At 57.3% G+C, this 27,504-nt stretch overlaps 1 protein-coding gene and 1 long non-coding RNA gene across 4 annotated transcripts in view; one reads left to right on the top strand and one right to left on the bottom strand.

The window, feature by feature from the left end:
• The first annotated feature begins 1,023 nt into the window (after nt 1-1,023).
• Nucleotides 1,024-20,038, top strand: ADORA2A (adenosine A2a receptor). 3 transcript variants are annotated; one of them, XM_012749316.2, is made up of 3 exons: nt 1,024-1,090; nt 10,473-11,033; nt 18,300-20,038. In XM_012749316.2, the coding sequence occupies exons 2-3, from the start codon at nt 10,702-10,704 to the stop codon at nt 19,204-19,206; spliced, it is 1,239 nt and encodes a 412-aa protein (XP_012604770.1). In that variant the 5' UTR covers nt 1,024-1,090; nt 10,473-10,701; the 3' UTR covers nt 19,207-20,038. The 3 variants fall into 3 exon arrangements, with proteins under 3 accessions (XP_012604770.1, XP_012604768.1, XP_012604767.1); XM_012749314.3 differs by lacking the exon at nt 1,024-1,090 and adding an exon at nt 4,279-4,464; XM_012749313.3 differs by lacking the exon at nt 1,024-1,090 and adding an exon at nt 9,587-9,717.
• The window catches only part of LOC105862786 (uncharacterized), a 38,172-nt gene continuing 26,854 nt past the window's right edge, over nt 16,187-27,504 (bottom strand). Inside the window, exon 3 of the long non-coding RNA XR_001150197.3 lies at nt 16,187-16,264. This is a non-coding gene — a long non-coding RNA (uncharacterized LOC105862786). The remainder of the gene's footprint in view (nt 16,265-27,504) is intronic.

Genomic DNA, 27,504 nt, shown 5'->3' with positions numbered 1-27,504 from the left:
GTCTCAACCTGGCCAGTCTCGGGAGTTTCTAGAATGCAAGAGTTCCTGCCAGCCCTTGGCCACCAATGCTCTGGCCATCTGACTCAGCCTTCCTGCTGGGAACAAAACTGGGGTTAGTTAGGTTAGTCCACATCCAACCAGATGCAGGGTCGAAGGGGAGTCCCTTTTGCATGGCTGCGCTGGGGCTGGATGTGAGGTCGTCCGGAACTAGAAGCCTCCAGAAGATGGGGGGATGGGCCGTGGGGAGGAAATTCCCGGCCCCAGAGTCTGAGATTCTGTTAGTCTGGGGTGCAGAGGCGATTCCCCACCTTCCTGTTCAGAGAAGGGGGGAGGGAGGACCAGGGCCACACAGGGCACAGGGCTGTGGGGACACCAGGGTCCCTGGCTCAAGGTCCGGGATGGAAGAGCAGAGGGGGCACTGGAAGTTGGGACCAGCTTCCAGGAGGCATCCTGCGAGCTCAGTTCCAGCCACCAGCAGCAGCCCCGGGCAAGGCTCAGGAAAGGCGGGTGGGGGCGGCGGGGCGAGGGCCAGGCGGGCGTGAGCGCTGCGGCGGGGCTGGGCTTCGCCTTCGGAAACTGGGGGCCGCGGAAAGACGGGAGGAGCGGGCACCGGGGCTTCCCGGGCGCAGCAGGGCTCTGGGGAGGGAGGCGCAGGGGCCACATCCAGCCCGGCTCGGACAAGAAACAGCGGAGGCGGCCCTGGGGACTTCTTGGAGCGAGGTGGGACCGGAGGGCTTCAAAGGGCAGGGAGGGACTCCGGCCGAGACTCGGGACAGGGAGGGTGTGGCGCTGGAGGCGGCGGCCCGCACGCACGCGAGCCGGGAGGGCCGCGCCGGGGGGCGCGGGCGGGGGGCGCGGCGCGGCCCAGGCCCGTCACGGCCTCGCGCTGCCGGGGACGTCGGTGGGCCTCGCGGACGGCGCCTCTGGTCGTCCGCCAGCGTCGGGGGCCTCGGTTTCCCCGCGCGGCGGGGCGGGGCGGGGGCAGCGCGGGCTGGGAGCCGCCTGCAGGGGGCGCGCGCGAGCGGCGCGGCGGGAGCCGGAGCCCCAGCGACGCCGAGACAGCGGGAGCCGGCGCGCGAGCCGCGGGCAGGTCAGCCGGGGTCCCGGGGTGCCGGGGGTCCTGGGCGGGCGGCCAGGCGGCGTGGGGCCGTCTGGGCTCCGGGCCGGGAGGTCGGGTCCCCTCGCCTCCGGGCGCCCCCGCTCCCACCCCTCCTCCCGCCGCCCGAGAGCGAGCGCACCGGCGTCCGGGTCGAGCCCTGCCCGTGGCGGCCGCGGAGTGGCCTGTGCAGGGCGGCTCAGGCTCGGTCGCCCCGAAAGCCCAGCCGGGGGGCGGCGTGCGGACCCTCCGAGGCGCCCCAGACGGGCCGGAAGGTGCACGGCGGCGGGGGCTGCGGGGAGGCGTTCGGACCCGCAGGCACTGGGCGGGGAGCGACCGTCGGTCCGTCCGGGCGCCGTGCACCGGCCCTGCGCGCTCGGGTGAACCCTCCGTCTCGCCCCGACCGGGGCTGGGCTGGGGGCGCAGAGGCGCGGCCCGAGGGCGGGCAGATCCGGGCCCCGCGCGAGCGAGGACTTCTCCAGGTGCGGACCGGCACTCGCGGAGGGCGCGGCGGGAGCTGAGGCTCCGCACGCGAGCGCCTGGGGCGCGGTGAGAAAGGAGAGTCTGGCGGGAACTGGGCTTTAGGGGACCCAGCAGAGGCCGGGGAACAGGCGGCTGGCTGCGCGTCTCGGACCGTCCGGCTGGCTGCCACAGCAGAGGTGGGAACGGCGGGAATGGTGGCGGCTCTCGAGGGATTTGGCGCAGGACGGCCCAAGAGCTCGAGGAGGGCCGCCGGCCGGCGGAGCGGAGATCCCAGCGATCCCACTGAGACTTTAGTTTCCCCGACTGTGCAATGGGAAGGAGAGAGCCAGGGCTGCACCTGGGCCGGGGAGCTGGGACCCCGGGAGAGGAGCAGGTGTTCTCTTGGCCCTTGGGGTGAGGGCTGCCCGCTCTAGCCAGCTCTCCTTCCCCATCTGACGCGGCGCCCACAGGGCCCAGGCTCCCCTCAGCCCGGAGCTCAGGCTGCCTCTGCTCTGCCGCCCAGCTCCCCTAGACTCCCAGACTCTGCACCCTCCTGGCGACTCCTCATGCCACCTCCAGGGCTGCCCCTGGGTGTCCTGTCCCGAGAACCCTGGAAAGAGCTCCCTGGAGCACAGCAGGGGGGACTGCTGTGGGGCAGGGGCTGCCCTGGCGGCCCTGCTGTGCTGCTCCTGGCGACCTTGGGTGGGGAGGCGTGCCTGGGGGCAGCCCCCACCCCAAGTCCAAGCAGATACCCGGCAGGGGCTCCTCTCAGGCCAGTCCACTGGCCACGGTGTCAACACCTCACTGTTCCGCCTTTCGGGCTTTCCCGGGTCCTAGTGTTTCTCAGGTGGATCCCAGCCAGCACCCCTCCATCTGTGTCCCCTCAGTGTGACCATGTTCCAGGCAGAGTGGGCTTCCCTGTTCAGTCTCAAGGAGGCTGGGGTGGCCGGGGCAAGTCTGGCAGGAGGCAGACTTTGGGCAGGCCGGCTGGCTGGTCGCTCTGGGCTTGCAAGTTGCTTCTCCCAGTGCTGGCCTGGGAAGCGTAGGTTCCGGAGCACAGCCTGGGTCCCACGCCCGGGAGTCCACAGCCTAAGAAGGCAGTGGCCAGCCTCGAGGGAAGCCCAATGGCTGGGTGATTTCGATGGTCTAACCTGGGTTCTGGCCCTGCCTCCTCGCTCACTCGCTTGGCAAGCCACTTCTCCCAGGAATCCGTTGTCTCATGTGTAGAACGAGGACGATGATCCCGGTGACGCCTAGCGTGGAGAGGGGACGAGAGACGGGCATTGTCTGGAGGGTAGGGAAGGACAGACCAGAGGCATGTCGGGGTCTGTGCTCGAGCTGGGGACCCTGGGGGAAGGGTGTTAGTTTCAAGGGCCAGGGGCACCACGAGGGGCTGCTGTTGGCAGAGGGACACGTGAACGGGAGTGGCTTGGGAGCAAGCACGGGCTTCAGGGCATCACGTCTCGCACAGCCCGGGACCTGTGGGCGTGGGCAGCACCCGCTGTGTGTGTGGGACCACAGCCCTCGTAGCTCTCAGCAGTGACCTGAAGTCCCAAAGTAGGTCTTGCTGCCTCCCTGTAACCTGCCTAAGCTCCTTAGCCCCGGAAGAGCTGGAGTTGCCATCCCGCCGGCCTCTGTGGGGTCTGTCTTGGCTGGTGCAGCTCAAACCGGGCCCTGAGAGATGCACGCGCGTGAGAGCAGAGGGCAGGGCGGCGGGTGCACAAAGTGGGAAGGGTGGGCTGGGAAGGGGTTTGGTGCGTGGCAGGATGCTGCGGAGCAGAGACCACCACAGTCAGGTGCTAAGTTGGCAAAAGGGAGGGTCCCCAGCCCCCAGGGGAGGGTCTGGCCCCAGGAGGTGCTGGGGGCTGCCGAAGGGAGGGGTTGGCCCTAGGGACTTGCTCAGAGGAGGTGAAGGAGCAGAGGGCTGCAGGCCTAAGGGCGGTCCCTGGTGGGGGAAGGGAATGGAGCTGGGATGCGGAGATGAGCCCCCAGGGACTACTCCCTCCTGGGCAGGGTCTGGGGCTTGGGGTGGTGGGAAAGGGAAGTTTGGTGGCAGAGAGGAAGACTCTGGGTCCCTGCAGCTGGAAGGCTTGGGATCCTGCCAGAGGCTGAGCAGGGTCCAGATGGAGAGGAGAGCAGCTGCCCTTCAGGCCGACACATGAAAGGCGGGACTCCGCTTTCCAGAACTACCTTAGGCCTCTGACAGGCCTTGGGGCTGCCCTCCATGGCTCCCACCCCTGCAGGTGTGCTACTCTGCTGCTCAGGTCTTTGGCAGCTGCTGTCACCTGGAGGAGAAGCTGCCTGGGCTGGCTGGGCAGCGGCAGGGGTGCCACTTAGCTGTCTCCTCTGGTGTCTGGGCTGCAGGTGTCTGCCCGTTTGTTGCAGGGATTCACCTCCGGTCCCTCTGGCCTCTGCAAAGCCAGAGCCAATGGGGGCGGGGGTGGGGATGCACTTGGTGCCCACGATGGCCCAGATCCCCACCTCCCTTCAGTCTCCAAGGCTGCATTGTCACACCTGTGCCCCATGGACCCCAGCAGTGGGTCCCTCCCACCCTCAGCACAGCTGCCCTTAGAGGCGCCCCTGGGGCCCTGCACCTAGCGCCGCCCCTGCAAGCCTCCTGCCAGCGTCCCACCCGGGCCCTGTTCTCAAGGCCATCTAGAAACTCCCCATGTCCCCTCTTCAGGCAGCATAGAACCCGTCATCCGGCATCTGGGGGAGGTGCAGGTTCTGAGCCTTTCACGTGATGCCATCTCGCCGCAGCCTGTGTCTGCGCGAGGAGCCGTGTGCAGAGGGGGCCTCTTGCTCAGCTCCCAGGGAGCATGTGCTGGAGCAGGAGCGGCCCCCAGCACCTCTGGCGAGGTCTGGCCCCTTGGAGGGGGCTGTCAGGTGCAGACAAATGTGAGCGGGTGAGTAGCCACCTCAGGTGGGGAGGACTGGGGGCCTCTGGCATCTGGCCTGGACTCGTGGGGCTGGCAGGGCCCACGCCGGCCCTGGTGGGGAGCAGGGAGCTGCGGCAGACCCTGCGGGCCGGGGTGGTGGTGGTGGGAGGCGGAGGCGGCCCCAGGGCTGGTGATGTGGGGCTGATGGGAGGCTGCTGAGTACCCCCGCCTCCAGCTGCAAGGAGCTGGTTCTCTGCCCCATTCCTGCCCACATCCTGCCCCCAGGAGCAGAGAGTGGCAGCCGCATGACCCGGACGGTGGGGGCAGGGGCACCGCCAGGTGCGTCTGGGTACTGGGCTCAGCCTGCGCCTGACACGGAGCCGCTGCGCAGCCCTGGAGCAGGGGGGGAAGAGGAGCCAGCGCTTGTGGTCACTCACCTCCAGGCAGCACCGAAGGCACCTGCTGCTGATGAGCTGGGAGGGACTCGGTGGGGCCCAGGGGCCTGGTGTCCTGCAAGGCTTGTGCCCAGGCCTGCCCAGGCTACCCCAAACACCAGTCCAGGCAGAGCCAGCTGAGGGCATGCATGCCATCCAGCTGCTGCTCCCCGCTCCTGCTGAGCTCCTGGGGGACACACACTGGTGCTTCCTGATCTACCTTCCGTGCCTCTCGGCTGTTACCACGTACACGTTGTCTCTTCGTGAGGTTTCTGTGAGAATTCCTCAGTGCCGTCCGCAAATCCCCAACTGCCTCTTCCACTAGGTGCATGCACGAAGGCCATCACATCCCTTGTGTTCTTCAGTCCCTGCTCGTCATGTCTGGATTTTATATCAGTATTATTTCTTGTTTATATCCACCTGTACTTGTTTCTTTTCTGTCAGTTGGTCCCTAAGTTCTCATTGTTGTTTATAAATGCTATTCCTTTCTTTATCTCTTCAAAGGTCCTAATGTCTTTAAGAATCACTATTGGATTGCTCTAGTACCTTTCCTTCTTCAGGGATGAATTAATCTCCATATTTTATACCGTTGCTTATCTTTCTTAGCCTTAATTTTCCTCCTGTGCTTTGTCATTGTGGTTTGCAGCTTACCTGAAGTGTGAGCTGAGGTCCTGGAGACAGGAGTGACAGTAGGTACCTGAAACTCCTGGGCTCTTTCCTCCGAGGAGCCCCTGCCATAGGATTGGGGCCCAGATAGGGCCGGGCACAGCAGCAGAGGACACAGAGCTCCCTGTGGTCCAGCAGTTGGGATGCTGCCTGGCATGGAGTAGGTGCTGGGTAAATGTTTCCTATTAGAAAGTAGCAGTATTTTGGCCAGGCATGCTGGCTCATTCAAGGAAGCTGAGGTGGGAGGATTGCTCGAGGCCAAGAGTTAGGGAACCAGCCTGAGCAATAGCAAGACCCCTGTCTTTACAAAAAGTAGAAAAATTAGCTGGTGGCACACACCCGTAGTCCCAGCTACTCGGAAGAAGTAGCTCGAGCCCGGGAGTTCGAGGCTGCAGTGAGCTACGATGATGCCTCTGTGCTCTAGTAGTCTGGGCAACAGAGCAAGACTCTGTCTCAAAAAAGAAAAGAAAAAGAAAAAAGAGAGAAAGTAGCAGGAGGATTCTAAGGCTGGGATTCTGGTGCCCGGGAACAGGCGTGGTGTGGCTTCGACGGGTCTGAGTCCCTGCACGGTGCCCTGTGTGTTGTCCACGGCCGCTCCCGGAGCAGGGGTGCAGGGCACTACCCGGAAGCCAGTGGACACCTCCGTCCAGCAGGCTCTGGGGGGTCTCAGCCACCATCTGGGCATGTGTACAGGCAGCCTTGCTAATCTGACGTACGAGGAGCCAGAAGAAGTGGACCAGTAGATGTGTGGGTTTTGATTAAATGGAGTTTTAATTAAAGTGCCGGGGTTGGGGGGGAGGTGAGGAGGAAGGCAGGAAGAAGTGGCAGTTTTGAGTCTGACTGCTAGGAACCCTACATGATTGTTCTTTCAAGGCTTATCGTGCATGTTCCACAGCATGTGTCCCCAGTTTATATGGGACAGCGTCTGCCCTCTGCCCTGTCCCCAACAAGGGACAATCACAATTAATACTTAATTTCCCCTCCCAGCTAGCAACAGATGACTCAAGGATTAATTAGATACACAGAGCCAACAGAGAGGGATAGGAAATTGCCAGATCCTGGCCCTGCCCCCACCCCCTCCCGGGCCTCCGACCCTCCTGTCACTGGGAGGCTTCGGAAGGGAGGGAAGCTTCGAGGGGCCAGATGGCCCTGGAAGCCCTCCTGCTACTGTGCTTTCTGCGGGCATCCCCCAGGCCTACGCCACCCTTCATGGCTCTTGGTGAGGCTGAGAGTGGTCACCTTGCCTCTTTGGGCCGCAGCTTCCTCGTCTGTAAAAGGGGGTCATGGGGCCAGCGAGATCACGGATGACTGTCACTCCCTAAGCTCCTGAGCAGGATGCACAAGCTATTCTGGAGGGTCTGGTGTGGTGTCCTGGTATCTAGGCAGGTAGCCTCTCAGAGAGCCTAGGGTTTGGTGGCTTAGTGGTGACTGGCACCCGATGCCAGCTGACTTTGTGTATTGCTTCCCAGTTCCATCAATGACACATTAGTAGCTTGAAATCTGTCACAGTGGGAGCATTTGTACCACAGAAATCAAGCAAAGGCTATAAGGCAGGGTGCCCCAAGCCCCGGGCCGATCTGCCAGCCTATATCTGGGTAGCTCATTCCCCTGCAGACTCCTCCAGCAGGAGGTGCTCCCAGCCTCGTCCCTCCTCTGCCTGCTCCAGGGGTGCCTCTGGCTCCACCGATCTGCTTTGCTTGGGCTGGGGGTGAGGGTGGGGGACAGCAGCGAGTGGATTCTGGTTTGGCAGGTAACCAGGTTGCCTGAGGAGCAGCAGCAGCTGGGAGAGCCTGTAGGTATGCCGGGGGAAGGGGCGGAGAGGGAGCAGGATGTGCAATGAGGTCACCCGTGCAGACCCTGGCAGCGGGATCCTTGGGTGTGTCTTTAGCCCTATACAAGGCAGGCCTGGCAGGAGGGTCTCTTGTACTCAGTGAGACAGGTGGACAGCAGGAAGGTGGCTTTAGTGTAGGCAGGAAGGGTGTCAGCATCCAGTGCTGTTCAGCAGGGGGACCCTAAGAACTAGGGGTATGCAGGCAGGCACCCAGGGCTGCTGGGAGAGCCTTGCCGAAGAGAGGCCTGGATCAGGCTTCTTCCGAGCCAGGCATCCTGGCTGGTGTAGTCAGGCCAGCCCCCAGGGCTGCCTCACGTTGGCAGAAACGTGGTATGTCCTGCTGTGTCTGCCCTAGCAGGACCCTTGAATCTGGAGGATGGTCTGGGACAGTGTCAGCCTTCTAGCCTGGGCTGGTCAGATTGGCAGAAGGTCCTGGCATCCTTCATCGCAGATTCCGATAGAGAGGGCCCAGAGGATGTCAGGTGGTTGTTGCCTTCTCGCCAGGAGGCTCTGGTGTTTAGAGGCAGTACCCCTTGGGTAGAGGTGTCTCCTGGAGGCATCGCTGGGCTTGACTGGACAGTGGGCTGCTTCTGCTGCTGTGGGTGCCGGCCTGGGAGGCCACAGGCCAGCACCTGGGTGGGGGCAGGCTGGGTCTGGCGTTGGCTCCACCAGTACCTGTTACATGGGGGCCTGTTGGGCGGGCCCCTGGTGAATGCTGCTCTGGGCTACAGGCCAGGAGCACCGAGGGGCAACCATGTGCCTTCTGTGTGGTTGGGAAAGGCACCAGGAGACTTGGTCTGGCCTGTGTCTGCCAGGGACACTCTTTGCGAGCGGCTAGCTGTCAACCGCTCCGTGCAAAGCGGGGGCTCGGTATCACTCAGTCCTCTCCAACAGCCGCGGGCTGCTCGAACCCCTCGGTTTCCACAGGGGCTCTGGCCTCCTCTTCCCTCCTGCTCCCTGGCAGGTGTCGGATGCTCCATACCAAGCTTACTAGTGGGGGCAAAGGGCGTGTAGGGCACAGGGGACTCCCCAAAGGTGTGGCTGCAGCCCGTGCACATCCCAGCTCCAGCCATCCAAGGCACTGGCAGCATCGGAGTTAAAAGGAAACTTGGGGTTCATTACTTTGGCCCTGTGTCACTTCCTGGTAGACTGGGTGGTAGGGCTGACCCTTGAACATGGCTAGGGACCAGGAGTGGCCTTCTGAGTTTGCTGGTCCAGCTCAATCTCTTGTATCCTGGAGGAAAGATGTGGCTTCCTGAGCCCACGTGAAAGGCAGCCTCGGGCCTCTTGTCTCCAGGAAGGCGATGGCTGCTGCCCATGAAGGTTCAGGACTGGAAGGAGGTGGATTTGGGGGCCTCTTAGCTCTCAGAGAGAGGCAATTCAGTGAGCAGAGGTTGCTTGGACTGAGACTATTTCACAAGTTCAGAGGGGCACACAGGGTTTGGGCTGGGCTAAGGCTTGCTGGGAGGCTGACTTCTAATTCTGAGGGGTGTCAATAATTCCTTTTGTTTCTGTAACATGTTTTTTTTTTTTTTTTTTTTTGAGACAGAGTCTCACTCTGCTGCCCAGGCTAGAGTGAGTGCCGTGGCGTCAGCCTAGCTCACAGCAACCTCAAACTCCTGGGCTCAAGCAATCCTTCTGCCTCAGCCTCCCGAGTAGCTGGGACTACAGGCATGCGCCACCATGCCCGGCTAATTTTTTCTATATATTTTTAGTTGGCCAATTAATTTCTTTCTATTTTTACTAGAGACGGGGTCTCGCTCTTGCTCAGGCTGGTTTCGAACTCCTGACCTCGAGCGATCCACCCGCCTTGGCCTCCCAGAGTGCTAGGATCACAGGCGTGAGCTACTGTGCCCAGCCATGTGACATGTTTTTTGACTCTGGGGGAACCATTTCAAATCTGTTTATTTCCTTCTCATAGAATCATGAGTGGGAGCTAAAATGGCCCCTAAGGTCATCTGGGGTCCAACCACATCACTGTATCAATGAGGAAACTGAGGCCCAGAAAGGAAAAACATTCTTGCCCACAGTCCCCCAGTGAGTCCTGGCTTAGCACCTGCTCGCTGCCCTGCAGCAAACTCGAGTCAGTCACTCCTGTGTCAGCCAGGCAGAGGAGCAGGTGGGAGGAGAGCGGGGGCAGGGCGGCTCCCTCAGAGCAGCTGCTGCTGCGCCGGTCCCGCCCTGATGTGCAGCTGGCTGGCACGGCCACCTGGAGGCAGCGGGCCGGGAGCAGCGTGAGAGGACTTACCCTCTGCTGGCAGTGGAAGACAGGAACAGGCGGCTCCCTAGATCCCTGCGGACCAGAGCTCCAGGGGCCTCCGGCCTGTCCTGTAACTGGGCAGTTCTTAGGTGGGCACGGGTATGTCCCAGGAGAGCCCGTGGTGGGTGGAGCGGGATAGGGGGCTAAGAAGCTGGCCCGGTGAGAGAAGGTGGGTGGGACTGAGAGAGCCCGAGAGGTGAGGGGCCTTTCCAGGAGAGAGGGAGAGTCGTGGGGCTGGCAGGGAGTGCAGGACCCAGGAGACTGGGCCAGGCTGCCACGGGAGGTTTGAGAGGTGAGCATGGGGAGCCAATGTGAGCGTCTGATGCAGAGACCCTCTGCTGCCCTAGAAAGCAAACAGAGACTGCGGCTGATCCTCATCCTGAGTCCAGGGTTGGGGAATGCAGGGAGGCTCGGACAGTGCTGGGGTGACCCAGACTCTTGGCAGGGGCCTGGCCATGCCCTGTTCACATGGGTCCCTCTTGCACTCATCCTGCAGGCCCTGGGAGAAGGGGCTGCCTGCTTGGGAGGGGTTTGCGTGAGGGTCTTGGCAGGAATCCCGCTGGGCCAAGGGAAACAGCTTTGCTCAGGGACTTCTCTGGGCCCATGTCCTCTGCAGTGGGAGTCAGAATCCTGACTCTCCTGCCTCCCGGCAGTGACCATAGCAGACTAGGCAGGGAAAGGGGTGGGTATCATCCTCGGGCTGATGCCCAGCCTGCAGGTGGGTGGGATCTGAAGCAGTAGGGTCCTCCAGGGGTCAGGTGGGCATGGGGTGGGGGTGGGGAGCCTTCCGCTGGGCCCACCCGCTCCAGGTGGTTCAGCTTCTTACCGGGCTCTCCCTTTGCAGGTGCTCAGGAACCCTGAAGCCGGCTGAGCCATGGCGCCACCATTGGAGCCCCTGGAGAGGGCTTGGTTTTGGGAGACTCAGAGTCGTCTGTGAAAACGCCCCTGGAGAGCCCCCTGGCAGGAAGGGGCTTGGGGGCCTGGGCCAGGTGGGCGGCCGGGTGGCCGGGCTGCAGCTATGGACCGTGAGCTGGCCCGGCCCGCGTCCTTGCTGAGCCTGCCGGTCTGTGGCCATGCCCACCATGGGCTCCTGGATATACATCATGGTAGAGCTGGCCATTGCTGTGCTGGCCATCCTGGGCAACGTGCTGGTGTGCTGGGCCGTGTGGATCAACAGCAACCTGCAGAATGTCACCAACTACTTCGTGGTGTCGCTGGCGGTGGCCGACATCGCAGTGGGCGTGCTCGCCATCCCCTTCGCCATCACTATCAGCACCGGTTTCTGCGCGGCCTGCCACGGCTGCCTGTTCATCGCCTGCTTTGTCCTGGTCCTCACACAGAGCTCCATCTTCAGCCTCCTGGCCATCGCCATTGACCGCTACATCGCCATCCGCATCCCCCTGCGGTGAGTGGGCCGGGGCTTACGTCCGTGCAGAGGCTGCCTGTGCCAGGCTCTGGTCTGTGTCTGGGGCTGGGGTGAGCCCAGGGTCAGGGCCTGGTCTGCCGTGTCAGCATGGGGAGCTGAGGACAGGGCCTTGGGGCTGAGCAGGGGCTGCCCGGGGCTGGCACGCGGCCAGCGCTCGTGCTGATCGGATGGATCCCACTGGCAGGGAGCCCTGCCCCACCCCAGGCTACCCTGGGCTGCCTGCGGCCAGCTGTGCTCCGGCTGCTGACAGATGAGCGTGGCATCGGGCTGAGAGGGCAGCGCATCTGGGCCATTCTTCACATACAAGAGCAAAACTGCCTGCATGATGCCAGAGTGGGTGGGAACTGCGAGAAACCACAGGACCTCAGAGCAGACGCCTGCCCAGTGCCCGCCTTCCCCCAGCGCCTCTGGGCGGGCCTTACAGTGTGCACATTAGGAAAATGACCCACAGAGGGGAAGTGACTTGGCCAAATGCCACAGTGAGTCACTTGGACCTATATGCAAATTCTGTTGCTCCTTAGGTCACCAAGGACTCATGGTCTTGGAGGCAGGCTGTGTGCACAGAGGCTGCCTATTGAAGGGGGTTTTTATGGTGAATCTTTCATGAAGTGACTATAGCCAAGTATTGTGTAAATGAAGATTTTCCCGGAGGCTGAGTTTACTTGGTATGGCCTCCACCTACCCAGGGCACAGATGAGGCTAGAAAGTGCATCTCTCCCCTGGGAAGCCCAGGGGCCTCCTGCCCCGTCTCCTAGCCCTCCACCGCGGAGCCAGGTTCCATGGCTGGGTGGTTGCGGGCCCTGAGGCCGTGGACAAGGCTCAAGGTGGCACCTCTCAAGGATTGGGGTAGCTTTCCCCATGGTGGATTCTCCCAAACAGGTGGCCCCAGCAGCCCCACTCCAGGCTGAGGGTGACCCAGCAGAGAGGAGCACTGGGTTCAATGAGCAAATGGAAACTTAGAGCATCACACCCAAGGGGCCCCTCAGAGGTCATTTCCTCTCATCTTCTGGATGGAAAAATGAGGCTCAGAGAAGGAAGCCAGCTGTCTCAGGGCCACACAAAGAGTTGGTAGCAGAGCTGAGAGTAGGCTTGGGAAGGAATGTGGCCTGCCACCCACTGTGACTTCAGTTGCTGAGGAGTGGTCCCAGAACCTGCACCAAGTAGCCATTGTGTCTATCTTCTGGGCTCTAAGGGGGAGGCAGGCACCCACACTAAGCTGCTCGCAAGAAGGGGAGGGCTGGGGCTTCACGCTGCCCTGTGGATGTCTGTATCCCCGAGAGCGCCTAGAACCCTTGTCAAAGGAGAAGGGGACCCTGGCTGGCCCTACGGGGGCTGAATTAGAGGTTGTCTAACTCCAGGTACAGCCTGTGTCCCCAAGCCTCCATCCCCCTTGCTCTAGGGGAGCAGAGCAGAGTCTAGGTGTGTCAGTGACAGCTCGGAACACAGAGGCCCAGAGTCCACTTTAAGGGCCCAGGTGGAGCCCAGACACTGGTGGGGGCAGGTGGGAACATCTCGTGGGGAAGCAGAGGCCTCACTTTCACTTTCTTCTCTGATTCAAAAGGAGCAGCTTTCTAGGGAGGGATCAGGGTTGCTGTTCTCAATTTAAGGAACCTCACCTCTTTTTTCTTTGTCTTTACCTTTCTTTCTTGGTTTTCTTTTCTTTTCTTTTTTTTTTTTGAGACTGAGTTTTGCTGTGTTTCCTAGGCTAGGGTGCTGTGGCATCAGCCTAGCTCATAGCAACCTCAAAACTCCCGGGCTCAAGTGATCCTCCTGCCTCAGCCTCCCGAGTAGCTGGAACTATAGGCTGTGCCACCACACCCGGCTAATTTTTTTTTTCTTCTATTTTTAGTTGCCTGGCTAATTTTTCTATTTTTAGTAGAGACAGAGTATCACTCTTTCTCAGGCTGGTCTCAAACTCCTGACCTCAAGTGATCCTCCTGCCTTGACCTCCCAGAGTGCTAGGATTATAGGCCTCGGCCACCATGCCGAGCCCCCTCTTGGTTTTCTGAGAGTCAGGATCCCTGATGTAGGAGGATGGGATGTGCTGTGTGGCTATGGAAAGCCAGCTGCCCCTCTCTGGGCCCATTTCCTCATCTATAAAATGGGATAAGTCTCTCTGTCTCTCTGAGCTCACAAAGGTGTCATGAGGACCCGGTGAGTTGATGACAGTGATGAGGACCCTGAGAAGGTTGGTGGGGCAGATGGGGTAGGGACCCAGATGTTTCTTGAGCTGCTAGAGGCTTGAAGCCATGGAGCTGTCCCCCAGCCCCCTCCCCTACCCATCTGCATCCTGACTTCCACAACCTTTGGGAGCTGGACCTCAGTTCCATCCAGACCATGGGCTGTTTGAGCTGTGCTTGGTGAGGCTCTGGAAGGCTCAGGCCAGTCTCCTCCACAGGGAGCCGATGGGAGGATACTGGGGGTTTTCTCTCTCCCCTGTGGGCAGAGCTTCACAGTTGCAAAGGTTGTTAGCACAGTGCCTCCTTTGATCTCCTGCCCATGTGGCCAGGCGGGTGTTATGACCCCCCTGTTACTCGTAGGGAAGCCAGAGCCAGGGAAGGACACAGGAGCATCTCCTGATGTGGATGGATCCCAGAGCCCTTCACGCTGTTCCTGGCCCTTTGGTCCCTTCACTCTCCTATTCCTTGAGGCCCCGGGCTGCTGGGTACGTGGGCGTGTCCATGCGGGGGCTCCTGAGAGCAAGCTGGGTGTGAGGGGGGACTTGGAGTCCATGCCTGGCTCGGGCTCCCTCTCCTCCCGCCCCTCCTCTGTCCCCGTCACAGCTGGGAGTGCAGCCTCCGCTACACTGTTTCCTGCTCCACTGAGAAAGATCACTGGCTACTCTGAGGTCGAGTCTCTGATCAATACCCTGGATGCCGAACCCCAGGGTTGTACCCCTCACCATTACATTTTTCTAAAGAATTCCATTCTAGAAAAATCTATCTACACTTTCCCAAGTGCAGGGAACGTGTCTGGCTGGGGCGGGGCCCAGTCAAGTAAGTCCGTGAGAAAAGCCGGGCCAGAGGCGGAGATGTGGCTCTTTGTGTCCCCAGAGGACAGAAGACTCAGAACAAGAGACGCAGCTGCTTATCCCAGGGGATGTTGCACCACTGTCTCCTGCTTCTCCAGGCAGCCCCAGTGGGTGCCCTCACTCGTTGAGGAACAGGCCAAGGTGCAGGGTAGCAGCTGGTGCCAAGGCAGAAGTCATATGTGGTGAATCGACCCTACTTCTAAGGAGGGCAGGACTGGGAGAGAGGGCCCCCTGGAAGAGGTGACACCTGATGGGTCCTGCAGGATAGGCAGGATCTTCATGGCATGTGCATTGGGGCAGGTGTGTCAGGAGGGGACAAAGCCTGGGAAATGGCCCTAAGGACAGAATGAGCACGTGGGCATTAGGCCAGGGAGAGGTGACCTGGCTGCTGAGTGACAGAAAGAGATGAAGAGAGTGGGCAGGGAGGGTGGAGGCTGACTCAGGCCTGCCGTGCCAGGGGAAGGAGTTTGGGTTTCCCCTGTGGGTCAGTGGCTCTTTAAGACTCCTTTGGACAAGTTAGGAAAGCCCCACCTTCTCCTCCGTGTGGCACAAAAGCACATAGATTCCCACCTAGGATCACAGGCATATTCTTGGACCACAGGGTGAGCCCCAATGTGAGTAACGGGGATGCCCCAGGACAGGGCAGCTAGAGGATGCAGGGATCCAGAGGGCACCCCCAGAGAGGGTGGGCAGCAGACCTGGCACTGGCATCCTCTGACGACCCTGGGCTTCCTGGAACGGCAAAATGTCATGCTAATGGCTTTGGCACCTCTTCCAGCGGGAAGGTCTATGTCTGGGGTCTGGGAGGCCAAGATGGGACCATGTTAGTCACAGAAGTGGCCCAGGGGATGCTGCTGGGCCTAGCAGAGGCTCTGCCATGGTTCCATTTGGGCCCTGATGCTGTTCCAGGCCCCTGGGCACTACGGCTCTCAGCCTAAGTGGCTTTCTTTTGAATAACAAAATTAATCTATTTGTACTTTTAAAAATATAAATAATACTTGCATGCGCTAAACATTCAATAGGAACAGGAGTATAGAATAGGGGCAAGTTGTCCCCCCAGCCCCTTCCTCCATGCCATTCCCTCCATGAGGGCAGTGGTGGGAACCCGTACAGAGATGTTCTTTGCAGGTACAGGCAAGTGCTGTTAACATTTGTGTGGGGCTGTGTGTGCAGAGTGCAGTGGCGACTCTCCTTGTGGGGTTCTGTCGTCTGTCCAAGTAGACAACTGGACAGATCAGGGATTTCCATGTTGTGTTCCTGGAAGCCTCAGGCTGGGCCCTGGTGTCCCCACCACTCACTGATTCAATAAACACGTATGAAGCCCCTTCTCTTCCCCAGCGCTCCGCCTCTGTGACTCCCTAGGAAGGTGGGGAGGAAAGTGCTGCTGTAGAACAATCTGAAAACCAGCAAAGCAGGTGGCCCCAGGGCCCAGGCAGCTCTGTACTGCCCTGTGGCTGCTTGCTTCTGCTTGATTGCTTCAGACAACAGGAAGCTCACTACTGTTAAGGGCAGCCCATTTCTCCTGTGATCAGCTCAGCTGGAAAGTTCTTACCTACCCTGAGCTGCAATCCGCCTCCCTGTAATTCCACCCATTGGTTCTACATTCTGCCCTTAGGGGGCAGTGCTGACAGATCCGGGACTCAAACCTGTTTTACAAAAGAGGGAACTGAGGATCAGAAAAAAAGTTTCAGAAGACCTGTTTATAGAAACGCACCAGGTCCAGAACACAGGCAGGGATATGCTTTTCTCAGGAAAGATATCAAAATCAATATAGCCTCCCATTCAATGAGGATTATATAAATTACTCTTTGTAGAGCACTAAAATTGGTGCCTGGCACAGAGTAAATGGTATGTTAAGTATTAATGGGGGAATAAAAAAGGTCTGCGACTTCATGTTTGTGGCTGCAGGACAGGAGGCAGGGCAGTGGCAGCTCTCTGGTGCTTGGCAGAAATGGGCAAGTCTGTGACCCTCCTCCTGCTGAGGTCCTGTTGCTGATGGCCACGCCCCTGCTGGGTGCAGATAAGGAGCCCCTGCGCATGGGCCTGCATGGTTACTGTATGGATTCAGAGTTGATCTAAGAGATTCAGAAGGACGGACTTACCTTGGTCCGAGTTGCCTCTGGGCTCCTGGGATGTCCATGGCAAGTCCGTTCCTGTCCTTGGGCCTCAGCTTCCCTACCTGTAAAATGAGAGGGGTAGACTAGATAAGAGGTCAGAAGCCACCAGGATTTTTTTTCCCTTAATTTGAATTACTTGACGAAAGTTAAATCTTGGGAAACTTTACGCAGAAAGTCAGAAAGTCTCCAGCCCCTCCTGAGACCTAGTAACAGTGGGGGTGTATTTTGCATGGCAGTGCAGACTGCATAAGCACCCCACCACCCTGCCTCTTGCAGATGTTACCTGTAGGCACCTGTATTTGCCCCCCATGGACCAGATCATTTCTGTGAATGTTTCTAACCCTGAATTAAGTCGAGCACATTTTTCCTTGGCACCTACCATGTGTCCCTATCTCAGAGCTGGCAATGAAGAGATGGATGCAGGAAAGTCCTGCCCTCAAGGGACCCGGATGAGTAGCGATTTGCTGTGCTTGGGTAGGGAACTTCTCCAAGAAAATCTCCAGCCCGACTTTGAAGGATAGTAGAGTTTCCACCAGGTAGGGGGGAGGGTAGTATGGTCTTGACAGAATCAAAACTGTTAAACAGAAGGTCATCCCTCAATGATCATCGAGGATACCTTCCTGAGACTTTTTTTTATTGTTTTTTTTTTTTTTTTTTTTTTTTTGAGACAGAGTCTCACTCTGTCACCCTGGGTAGAGTGCAGTGGTGTCATCTTAGCTCACTGCCACCTCAAACTCCTGGGCTCAAGCCATCCTCTTGCCTTAGCCTCCCAACTAGCTGGGACTACAGGCACCTACCACGATGCATGGCTAAGTTTTCTATTTTTTTAGAGACACGGTCTTGTTCTTGCTCAGGCTGGTTTCAAACTCCTGAGCTCAAGTGATCCTCCCACCTCTCATCAGAGTGCCAGGATTACAGGTGTGAGCCATATCACCCAGCCTGATTGTCCATTCTTTTATAAAGTCTATGCCACCTTTCCTGTGGGGCTTAGGTCTGCTTTCTGGCTGGCAAATCAAGGCTCCCCTAGAATCTGGGACTGGAAATCAGCAGGTTCTCCGGAATACCAAGTGATCCGAGGCAGATTACTGTGCTCTGGACCTTAGTACCTCATCCAAGTATTTCCTCTTGAATGTTAAGATCGCCATATAAGGCCGGGCGCGGTGGCTCACGCCTGTAATCCTAGCTCTCTGGGAGGCCGAGGTGGGCGGATTGCTCGAGGTCAGGAGTTCAAAACCAGCCTGAGCAAGAGCAAGACCCCGTCTCTACTATAAATAGAAAGAAATTAATTGGCCAACTGATATATATATAAAATTAGCCGGGCATGGTGGCACATGCCTGTAGTCCCAGCTACTCGGGAGGCTGAGGCAGTAGGATCGCTTGAGCCCAGGAGTTTGAGGTTGCTGTGAGCTAGACTGACGCCACGGCACTCACTCTAGCCTGGACAACAAAGCAAGACTCTGTCTCAAAAAAAAAAAAAAAAAAAGATCGCCATATAAATGTTAAGATGTCATTATCTCATTTTTCTCCAAAGGGTTGTGGGCGGATTTGGAGGGAAGCAATGGTATCTCACTTGGCTTGAGACCTCCACCCCTCCCAGACCTCCTTGTGCTACCTCTCTTGAGACCCCAGGTCAAATGAGGAAGAGCAGGGCGTGGAGTATGAGGCCTGATAGGCCTGAAGGTCTGATCTGGCTGGTTCTACCCCCCAGACCCGTCCCTCTCTCTGAAGGGAAACATGTTGTAGCATCAACAAAGATCAACCAACATGAAGGTGATACTTTTCTCCCCCCTCAAACCAAACTATTTAAGTCCCAGGACTACTCCTAAAACTATTTAATGATCATCTGGGCGTTTTTACAGTGGTTTCCACCTCTAGGGTGCCTACTCTTCCGTTACCTCCCAGAAGCTTGCGAGAAAGGCCAGGCTTCCCACCTCCACTTAACGCAAGAAGTTACAGGGCCGAGGAGGCAGGAAGCAACTGGTCCGAGACTTTACAGCCAGTAAATGGGGGAGCTGGGTCCACTCTCTGTGTCTCTCAACTCTTGGCCCTTCCTAACCCTGGTTTCTCAGATCTCTGACCCTGGTCTCTTCTCCTCAGGTACAATGGCTTGGTGACTGGCACAAGGGCCAAAGGCATCATTGCCATCTGCTGGGTGCTGTCATTTGCCATCGGCCTGACTCCCATGCTGGGCTGGAACAACTGCGGTCAGCCGAAGGAGGGCAAAAACCACTCGCAGGGCTGCGGGGACGGCCAAGTGGCCTGTCTCTTCGAGGACGTGGTGCCCATGAACTACATGGTATATTACAACTTTTTTGCTTGTGTACTGGTGCCCCTGCTGCTCATGCTGGGTGTCTACTTGCGGATCTTCCTGGCAGCCCGACGACAGCTGAAGCAGATGGAGAGCCAGCCGCTGCCTGGGGAGCGCACTCGGTCCACGCTGCAGAAGGAGGTCCACGCGGCCAAGTCGCTGGCCATCATCGTGGGGCTCTTCGCCCTCTGCTGGCTGCCCCTACACATCATCAACTGTTTCACCTTCTTCTGCCCGGAGTGCAGCCACGCCCCTCTCTGGCTCATGTACCTGGCTATCATCCTCTCCCACACCAATTCCGTTGTGAATCCCTTCATCTATGCCTACCGCATCCGTGAGTTCCGCCAGACCTTCCGCAAGATCATCCGCAGCCACGTCCTGCGGCAGCGAGAACCCTTCAAGGCAGCAGGCACCAGTGCCCGGACCTTGGCAGCTCATGGCAGTGACGGAGAGCAGGTCAGCCTCCGCCTCAATGGCCACCCCCCAGGGGTGTGGGCCAATGGCAGTGCTCCCCATCCTGAGCGGCGGCCCAATGGCTACGCCCTGGGACTGGTCAGTGGAGGGAGTGCCCATGAGTCCCACAGGGACACGGGTCTCTCTGACGTGGAGCTCCTTGGCCACGAGCTCAAGGACGTGTGCCCAGAGTCCCCTGGCCTAGAGGACCCCCTGGCCCAGGATGGAGCAGGAGTGTCCTGATGGTCCATGGAGTTTGCCCCTTCTGAAGTAAAGGAAATCTTTATCTTCCTGGTTGGCTGGACCAGCCCCGTTGGGAGAAGATAATGGGTGTGCCGGCAGAGCCTGTGGGCGCCGGTTCCCACTTTGGACTGAGAGGAGAGAGCCCCAGGCTGGAGCAGCATGAGGCCCAGCAACAAGGGCTGGGGTCCAAGGAAGCAGATGTTTCATGCTGTGAGCACCTGCACCAGGCCGGGCCACAGCTCCAGCAGCATCTTGGCTGGGCAGGGCCCAGTCCCCTATTCCAGAGCATCTAGAGATGCCACCTTGTCTCCACAGAGCAGCTGTGGCACAGCAGACTGGCCTGGCCCTGCGGCTGGGGAGTGGCTCCCACAGGCCCTCAGCTGTGCACACGTCACCCTCCCTAGACTCCTGGGGTTCAGGAGCTACTGGGCCCAGATGTGGTATTTGACAGTTTTTTTCCAGGAGAAGATGTAAGTGTGAAGAAATCCCTTTTATTTTATTATCTTTCCTTCCCTGGCTGCTGGGTCTGTTGCCAGTCCTGCTGCTAACCTGGCACCAGAATCTCTGCCCAGGGAGTCCCAGGCAGTCCTCTCCTGCTGCCATGTACTTGTCAGTCCCAGGGCCATCTCTTGGGGTGACAAAGCTCAAGGACAGAGAGCTGTAACGGAGCAGTGCCAGAACATGAGCTCAGGCCCCAGGAGAGAGGTCCGGGCTGGCAGGCCATGAGCATGTGCGCGGGGAGCTCGGAGCTGCCCAGTTAGAGGCCCTAACTGCCTTTCCTTCTAAAGGGAATGTGTTTTTCTGAGATAAAATAAAAATGAGCCACATTGTGTTTTAAGCTTGTCCAGTGAGAGCAGTGTCTGAGTCCCTTTCCCTGCTCTATAGCCAGGCCTCAAGCATGCACATGGGTGTGTGTGGTGTGTGAGCATGCAAACGCGTGCAGACAGACACCCTGCCTGCCCTGGGGCCTCCCCAGGCTCCTATCCTTGAGGCGACAGGCTGTCTGGTTGCTCCAGAGTCCGCATGACCATGCCCAGCCCCCAGACCTGTGTCCCTATGAGAGGGCCCACAGGGCTGTGGGACGTGGAATCCTTCCCAGCCACTCACCCTCCAGCCCCAAGCATTCATGGTGTGGTAACTGGCTTCTCCCTCCTCGTTGCCTCCTGACATCCTTAGGGAAAGATCTCTTCGTATGTTACCTTCTCAGAGCTGTACCCCTAAATCCTGCCCGGCTCTACCCCCCCAGCTGAAAGGCTGCAGAGGCATCTGGCAGCAGAACTGGACGGGGCCAGACTGCCTTCCCCTGGAGTCTCCCTCCCCCAGTTCCCAGCAAAAGAAGCCTATAAGGAAGGGATTTGTTTTGTGCTGACACCTGCCTCTGGGGCCTCCTGCCTGAGAAGTTGGTGCCATCCTTATGTGCCAGAGAGGTGTGAGGGCTGGGGCAATTTGCAACCTGCTCCTGACTGGGGTTGACAGGGAGCTGTGATTGTCCCAGTTTGATCTCATTCAGGCTGGGACCCGGGAAGAAGTGTTAGAACTTCAGGGGCGATCACACAGCCCTGGAAGCCCTGTTTTACAGATGATTAACAAGCTCAGAGAGGTGAAGTCCCTGTCCCAGTCACACAGCTAGTAAGTGGCAGAAGTGAACTTAAAACCCAGGTCTGTATGACTGCAAAATCTATGCCCTTTTTTCCCCCTATGAACCTATGATGAACTATTTCAAGCAAACAAACAGTACAAAATATGTCCCCACCACTCTGCTTAAGAAATGGAACATTACAGAGAATGCATCTGACCCCTCCCCACATCCCTACCCTGCTTCCTGTGTCCAGAAACAACCACTTTCCTGAATTTCATTTCTTTCCATTGCACATCTTTATACTTTCTACTACACGGGTGCACGTGTAACTATCCCTAAACCAGCACAGAATTGTTTCAGTATCTCGCGGTTGCATTAGAGGTCCTCCAGGCTGGCTGCACCGAAGAAACACTTAGGAAGCTTGGGTAAATACTGAAGCCGGAGCCCCTTGCCCCAGAGACACTGGATGAACTGGCCTGCGTGGACCCGAGTAGCAGTAATTTCCTGGGGTTCTTATGAACAGCCAGGGTTAAGAACCACTGATAAAAATGCACCGAGGCCACTCCTTGTCCACCCCAGCTTGCTCCCTCCAGGGATCTGCGCTGCCTGTGCACTGAGGGTGGATGAGCAGTCTGGATCGTGCCTGAGAAGGCCGTAAGTGCAGATGCTGTCAGTCCTCACCATCGCTTGGTGGAGAGAGGCCAGAAAGAAAACTGCAAAGGGGGAAGAAAGAAACCTTGCCTCTCCAGCCTTTTGTGAGACCTCTTGGGAACCAGGCTATGGGTCTGGGCTACCTAGGTGCAGGCTTTGGGGTTGGGAGGGCAGGTCGAGGGCTCACGAGTGTGCCCAAGTCCTCCCCGGCCAACTCTGGTGCCCAGGCCTCCTCAGGTCCCCAGGGCCCTAGTGTCCCATGTCCACATGCATTTCATGTGGATTCCCACTGAGAACAAGCCTAAGTGTAAGCACGTGTGCACAGACATGAACACATACATGTGCTATCCTTCTGACTATAAAACAGTACACACGTGCACACGTGAACGTGCTTGTGGGCAGAGGTCACTTCAACAGCAGGGAGTGAGCAGCAACACCAGGGAGATGTGAAGCCTGGGGAAGGGACTAAGAGACCGCCTAGCCCTAAAGGGTGCAGGCTCTGCCCTGATCCACACTGCTGGGGGCTGTGGCCTGGTCTGCTCCAAGCTCTGCAGCTCTAAGGGCCCCTTTGCCCCCTCCCTGCTCTTCCCAAAGGGCTAGGGGTGGATGGAATGCCTCATTCAGGCCTGTCCCAAGCATGAGGGTCCTATCACAGACCCATGTCCTTGGCAGCCCCAGCCCCTCTTTACAGCAGGCATGGCCAGGGCCACAGGGAAGCCGGAGAGCAGAGGCCTGGCTCAGGCTGGGTCTTGGCTCATCACTGGCCCTCATGAGAGACAGGCCTTCTGGAGGGCTCCCCTGTCACCTCTTCCATTAGCCACCCCTCCCAAATCCCTGCCTTGAAGCTCTGCTTGTTTATATTAAGGCCCATTCCTCTGGGCAGCAACTGAGGAAGATGGATAGAGCCACAGTTCTGTGTGCGGACCAGGGGTGGCAAGCCACAGCAGGGCAGCAAACGCAGGCTGCCTGGGAGTGAGAGGAAATGAGCTGAGCTGCCTATGCCCCCTGGATCTCCCGAGACTCGGTATCCCAGAAATGGAAGGCTGGCCTTCTTTCCATCTGTGGTGGGGAAACAGGAACCTGGGGGAACCCAACTGCTCAGGGAGTGGGCAAGGTTCTGTGCAGCCTGCCCCTGATCCTGGGACCACAGGGAAGGTGGGTCAGGACAGTACTCTGTGCCTAGCATGCTGCTCCTATCCTGCCACGCCCTGCGGTTCCCTGACACAGCCACTGCTACAGGCTCTCACCAAGGTGGATGGACACCCTCTCCCTGAGCGCCTGTGCCGGACAGGTGCTGCCTGGGCACACCAGGCACTGCCCCTCTGCTGATGGGAGAGATGACCTTAGAGGGGCCAGAACTTGGGGAGACTGAGGTGTGCTGTGAGGCGAGTGGCTCTCTCCCTGGCCTTTTCCTTCTCTGTAAGGTATGAGATCACCACCACCTCTTGTACCTCCCACACCCATGCCCTCTCTGTCCCAAGGTGCCCCCTCACTGCAGCTGTCACTCATCATTAGCAGTCACTGTCATTGTTAGGACAGCCCCTGTCAGGCTGCAGAGCCAGGAGAGGGGGTGGGAGAATGTCAGATGACTCACACAGCCTCAAAGGAGGGGGACAGACACAGGGAACACAGAGCCTAGGTGCCAGAGCACCTTTTTAGACCCTCTGGCTCAACCCTTTCTTTTTCCAGAGGAGAAGGAGAAGCTCAGCAGAACTTCCTAACAAATTCCATTGCCTCCCTTGGAGAGGGGCTGGGCCCAGAAAGAGGCCAGGCTGGAGAGTCAGCACGAGGCTGGGCAGGTGACAGGTGTAACCAACCCAGGGTCCTCTGGGGAAGGGATTTTTTTCCCACCAGTGGGAAAGGCTTTCCAAGGAACCACTCACACTTCTTTGCTTTGCCCAAGGAAGCGTTTTTGTTTTTTGGAAGGTGGGATGTTGTACAATCAGCCATCTGGGCTGGCATCTAATGATCAGCTAAGACCTCAGATAGTGCTGTAGGACCTGAGCCCTCTCTCCTAGCTCTCTGTCCCTCTCCCAGCCACTTAATGAGCAAGGACCTGCTGATGCACTATGAGCCTGGGGGGCGGGGTGCACAGGGAGGCAACAATCAACTGAGGAGAATGAGCTAGAAATGGTCTGGAGAGGGCGAGAGGAAGACACAAGCTCCGGGGGTCTGCAGGGGGAGACAGTCACACCCAACTGAGGAGTTCAAATGGGCTCTGCAGAGCAGACCAAGTCCAGTTAGCCTATCAAAGGCCAGCGGGCAGCTCAGGGCCCCATCTCTTCCGGGTGTTTGTTAGGAAATAAGAACAAAGAAGATCTGAGTAAATCTGCACCTGATTTACATCTGCCTACACAGAATTATGCCATCCATTTGGAGGCAATTTTCAAGTTAAAATGTTGTCAGAGGGTTGTCACAGTTTTGATCTTTCTTTTCTTATTCTTTCTCAACCCACCCACATTTTCTAGTTGGGTTGGAAAGAGGAGTGAGGGGAGATAGAGCCTGGTTCATATTCAGAGATTTCTGGAGTTGTTAAAGATAGATGGGACTTTTAGAAATTATCACATTTTCTCTTAGGAAAATTTAGTCTCAGGGTCCAATGTCATGGCTGTTCTGTTGGTCCCCGAACTTTCAGGAGGACTGGAGGGACCTGGCCAGGCATCCTGCAGTTACCCGCAGGCTGTCTCTCGGGGCTTCAGGTCGATTCTCTCTTCCTCCTAGTCCAGAGATGCCAAATAATCCCACCACCACCACTCTGCTTCACCGAGCTCTGAATGGGGCGTCGAAACACCAGGTTCAACCTGTGGCCTTGCTGTTGACTTCTGACTAGCCAAGTCATTGAGCTGCTACGCCTTTTAGGGCAATAAATGTGACAGTGATTTGGAAAGTATATGTAACATATATGCCCAGGATTATTATTATCATTGCAATAATAAATCCATTCTCAGTTCAGAAAACACAAAAGGACAACCGAACAATAACCCAAGGGTCTTGTTCTGTTGTGCTGGCTGGAGTGCAGTGGCACCATCATAGCTCACTGCAACCTCAAACTCCTGGCCTCAAGTGATCCTACCACCTCGGCCTCCCAAAGCACTGAGATTACAGGCATGAGCCACCACATCCAGCCCAGTGTACTTGAGTGGAAAGGAGTCTGGAAGGGAAGGAAGACAGTGGGGAAAGAGGGCTTCTGAGCAGTTTCTATATTCTGCTCACTGACATTGCCCAACCACTGCCAGATGGAGAAATACAGTATGAATTTAAGCCAAGTACCTGAAAGCCTCTAGTCTCTGGGGATTAGGAGGTGGGTATGGAACTCGCAGATGACTTAGGCAAGGGGCATTGATTATGGCTCATTTCTCATATTCAACTGCATACTGTCCCATCTGTTCACGAAAGTCTACAAATTAAGGGAGTTTGGGCTTATTAAAGAGGTGAACAGAGAAGGGATATAGTAAATGTCTGGGCTGACAGAATCAGAATTCAAAATGACCTCAGAGGGCTGGACAGATAAAACTAAGTAAGATCAGTATAAAGTCTTGCACAGTTTTGAAAAAACAGCTGGGAAGAGAAATGGGAGGAGAAAGACTGGGCCTACCATCAGTTCACATCAAAACAGCATGCACATTTCAGTTGCCAAGTGCAGCACTGGCTAACTTCGTGGGACATGCCTGGGAATGAAGCAACTGAAGCTTCAAGCTGCACTGACATCCAGTTACTAGGACTCCCCTGGCCAGGTCCCCACTCAAAGTAGGAGACTTGAGAATCTGCTCATTTCTTGACACCACAGGTGATCACTGCACTGCAATGCCACATGTAAACATGCCTGCCATGAGATGATACTCTCTCGATTATACCCAGCAGAATTAACAAGTGGCCAAAAGAAGATGATAAAGACAGGGAAGGTCTAGAAACAGAAAATGGCCAGAGGAGGTAAGGTTGGGGAAGATTCAGGGAGAGCTATGGCAGCAGGTGAACAGGCCAGAAGAGGCACACTAGCTTGCTGTGTGCTGTTCCAAGAGGCACAATGAGGCTCACAGAACCTCTGGCAGAATAACTAGTTCATGTTGGAGGCCACCGGGGTACAACAATTTGAGACCCACGGCTAGGTCTTAGTGCAGTCCAAGGACACCCAGGCGTGCACTGGCCCGGAGGGACTCAGGCCCCCTTGTGGGCCTGTGAGCCTCCTCTGTACCTGGAGGCCACAAGGCCAGTGAGGATGATTCATCTTTTGTGGCCAGAATTGTCTTTGGTTCCTGGAAGCCCAAAGCAGGAATGAGGGATAAGGCAGGATTGGGAGGAGAGAATGACAAAGTATAAAAAAAAAGTCACTACCTGAATCAAGTTTATGGGTATAGGTGGGAGGTAATTAACTGGTGAGGATTGAAAGGGATCAGAAAGGCCCAGAGTCCTGTATCAACAGAATATGTCCCAAGGCCTAACATTCCTCCTGTGGTGACAGCAGAGTCACCCCAAGTGAAGTGTGTTTGCTGTCTGGCGGGGGCAGCAGGATAATATGCTGGGTCTGTGTGAATATGTGGCAGAGCAGCCTGAGGGCTGGCACAGAGGGTGGCAAAGGTCTCGTGTAGCACAGGGTTAAGCAAATTCTGCCCACCTCACAAAACACTCTCACCCAGTGAGTGCCAGAGGCTGGAGCACAGGAGGGTCCCCACCTGCCTCCTCCATCCTACCCCATCCTTCCTAATGCCACCGCTTCTTCTCTAATCCTATTAATGGGGACGCTTCTCCTTTCCATCTTCTCAAATCCAATCTATCTCCTCCTGCTAATTCTTCTTTCCAAACATCTTTGGAATCTCTTCCATCTGCTCTACACATCGGTAACCCTGGCCCCCAATGCATGATGTCAGCTGAGGCCTCATCACCTCTACCCACCTGGATAAGCTCCACAAGACCTCTTCTGTGATTGTTTCTTTTATCACAGTCTATTAACAAGCAGTTGGATTAATCTTCCTCAAGCACAGCTTCAGGCATGTCCTTCCCTTGGTCTAAAACATTTAGTGGATGCTAAATGTGTGGCAGATCAAGTCCACATTCTTTGGTGTGGCATTCAAGGCTGCAGCTGTGCCCTCCGGCCTGGTCTCTGGCCACCCACTTTCCCCCTGCCCTTCCCTGGCTGCACCAAACTGAACTGTTCAACATCCTCTTAACCCTCTCGCTGCCTTTGTCTTTCAGGCAGGCCTCTGCCTAGTATGCTGTTCTTGTGAATGTCCCCTGCTTAAGCACTTCCCATGCTTCAGGGACTATCTGAAGAGCCACCTCCCCCATGAAGACAGAGGCCCCTCTGCTGAGAGCCTCTCCCCACTCTGAGTTCCTTTAGCTCTCATACCTGTCCCAGCACTGGAAGTTTGTTACCTGCTTCCTTGGCTGCTGCTAAGTTATGACTTAGCTCTTCAATAACATGCTGGTTCTCACCAGTGTATGTTCTACTTCCCTCCCGCTAGACCATGAATTCTAATCACCATAGATTCCCAGAGAGCAGATGCGGGTAGTATCTCCTCCATCCCAGGGCTGAGTACAGTGAGCACGTGGTGTGGCAGGCTGAGCAGACGTGATAAGAAAGACCATGGCCATGAAGTCAAGAGACCTCAGTTTTAGTCTCCACTGCCATTAACTGGTCATGCGACTCTGGGTATGTCCAGCAAGTTTCCTTCCCTGAAAATGATGAAGCAGCTGGATAGACACACACACCACTTCTAGCTCTGGTATTCTCTGAAGCTGTATGACTGGGGACTGACCCAGCTCGAGGCCTGGTTAGGGAAGGAGCAAGGAGGCTATGGACAAGCCCAGGCAGAGAGAGAGGGAGAGGGAGATGCGAAGCTAATAGCTCTGGAGGAAGGAAGGACATGCTGGGCTAATGGGATAATTGGATAATCCTCAGAGCTAGGGGCTGCCAGCCTGGGGCCAGCTGTTAGAAGCAGACACAAATAGCACAAGCAAAACAAGGGTGCTGGTGCAGGAAGCAGCTTGCTGAGAGATATGGGGGAGGGGTGGTGGTGGCCAGAGGGGTGGGGGATAACAGATTACTGGAGCCCCCTTCTGGGAGGGTGTTG

This window comes from Microcebus murinus, chromosome 22, assembly GCF_040939455.1.
Source record: "Microcebus murinus isolate Inina chromosome 22, M.murinus_Inina_mat1.0, whole genome shotgun sequence".
Taxonomy (NCBI): domain Eukaryota; kingdom Metazoa; phylum Chordata; class Mammalia; order Primates; family Cheirogaleidae; genus Microcebus; species Microcebus murinus.
Note: the sequence above shows the minus strand (reverse complement) of the source record. Positions and strands in the feature narration are given on the sequence as shown.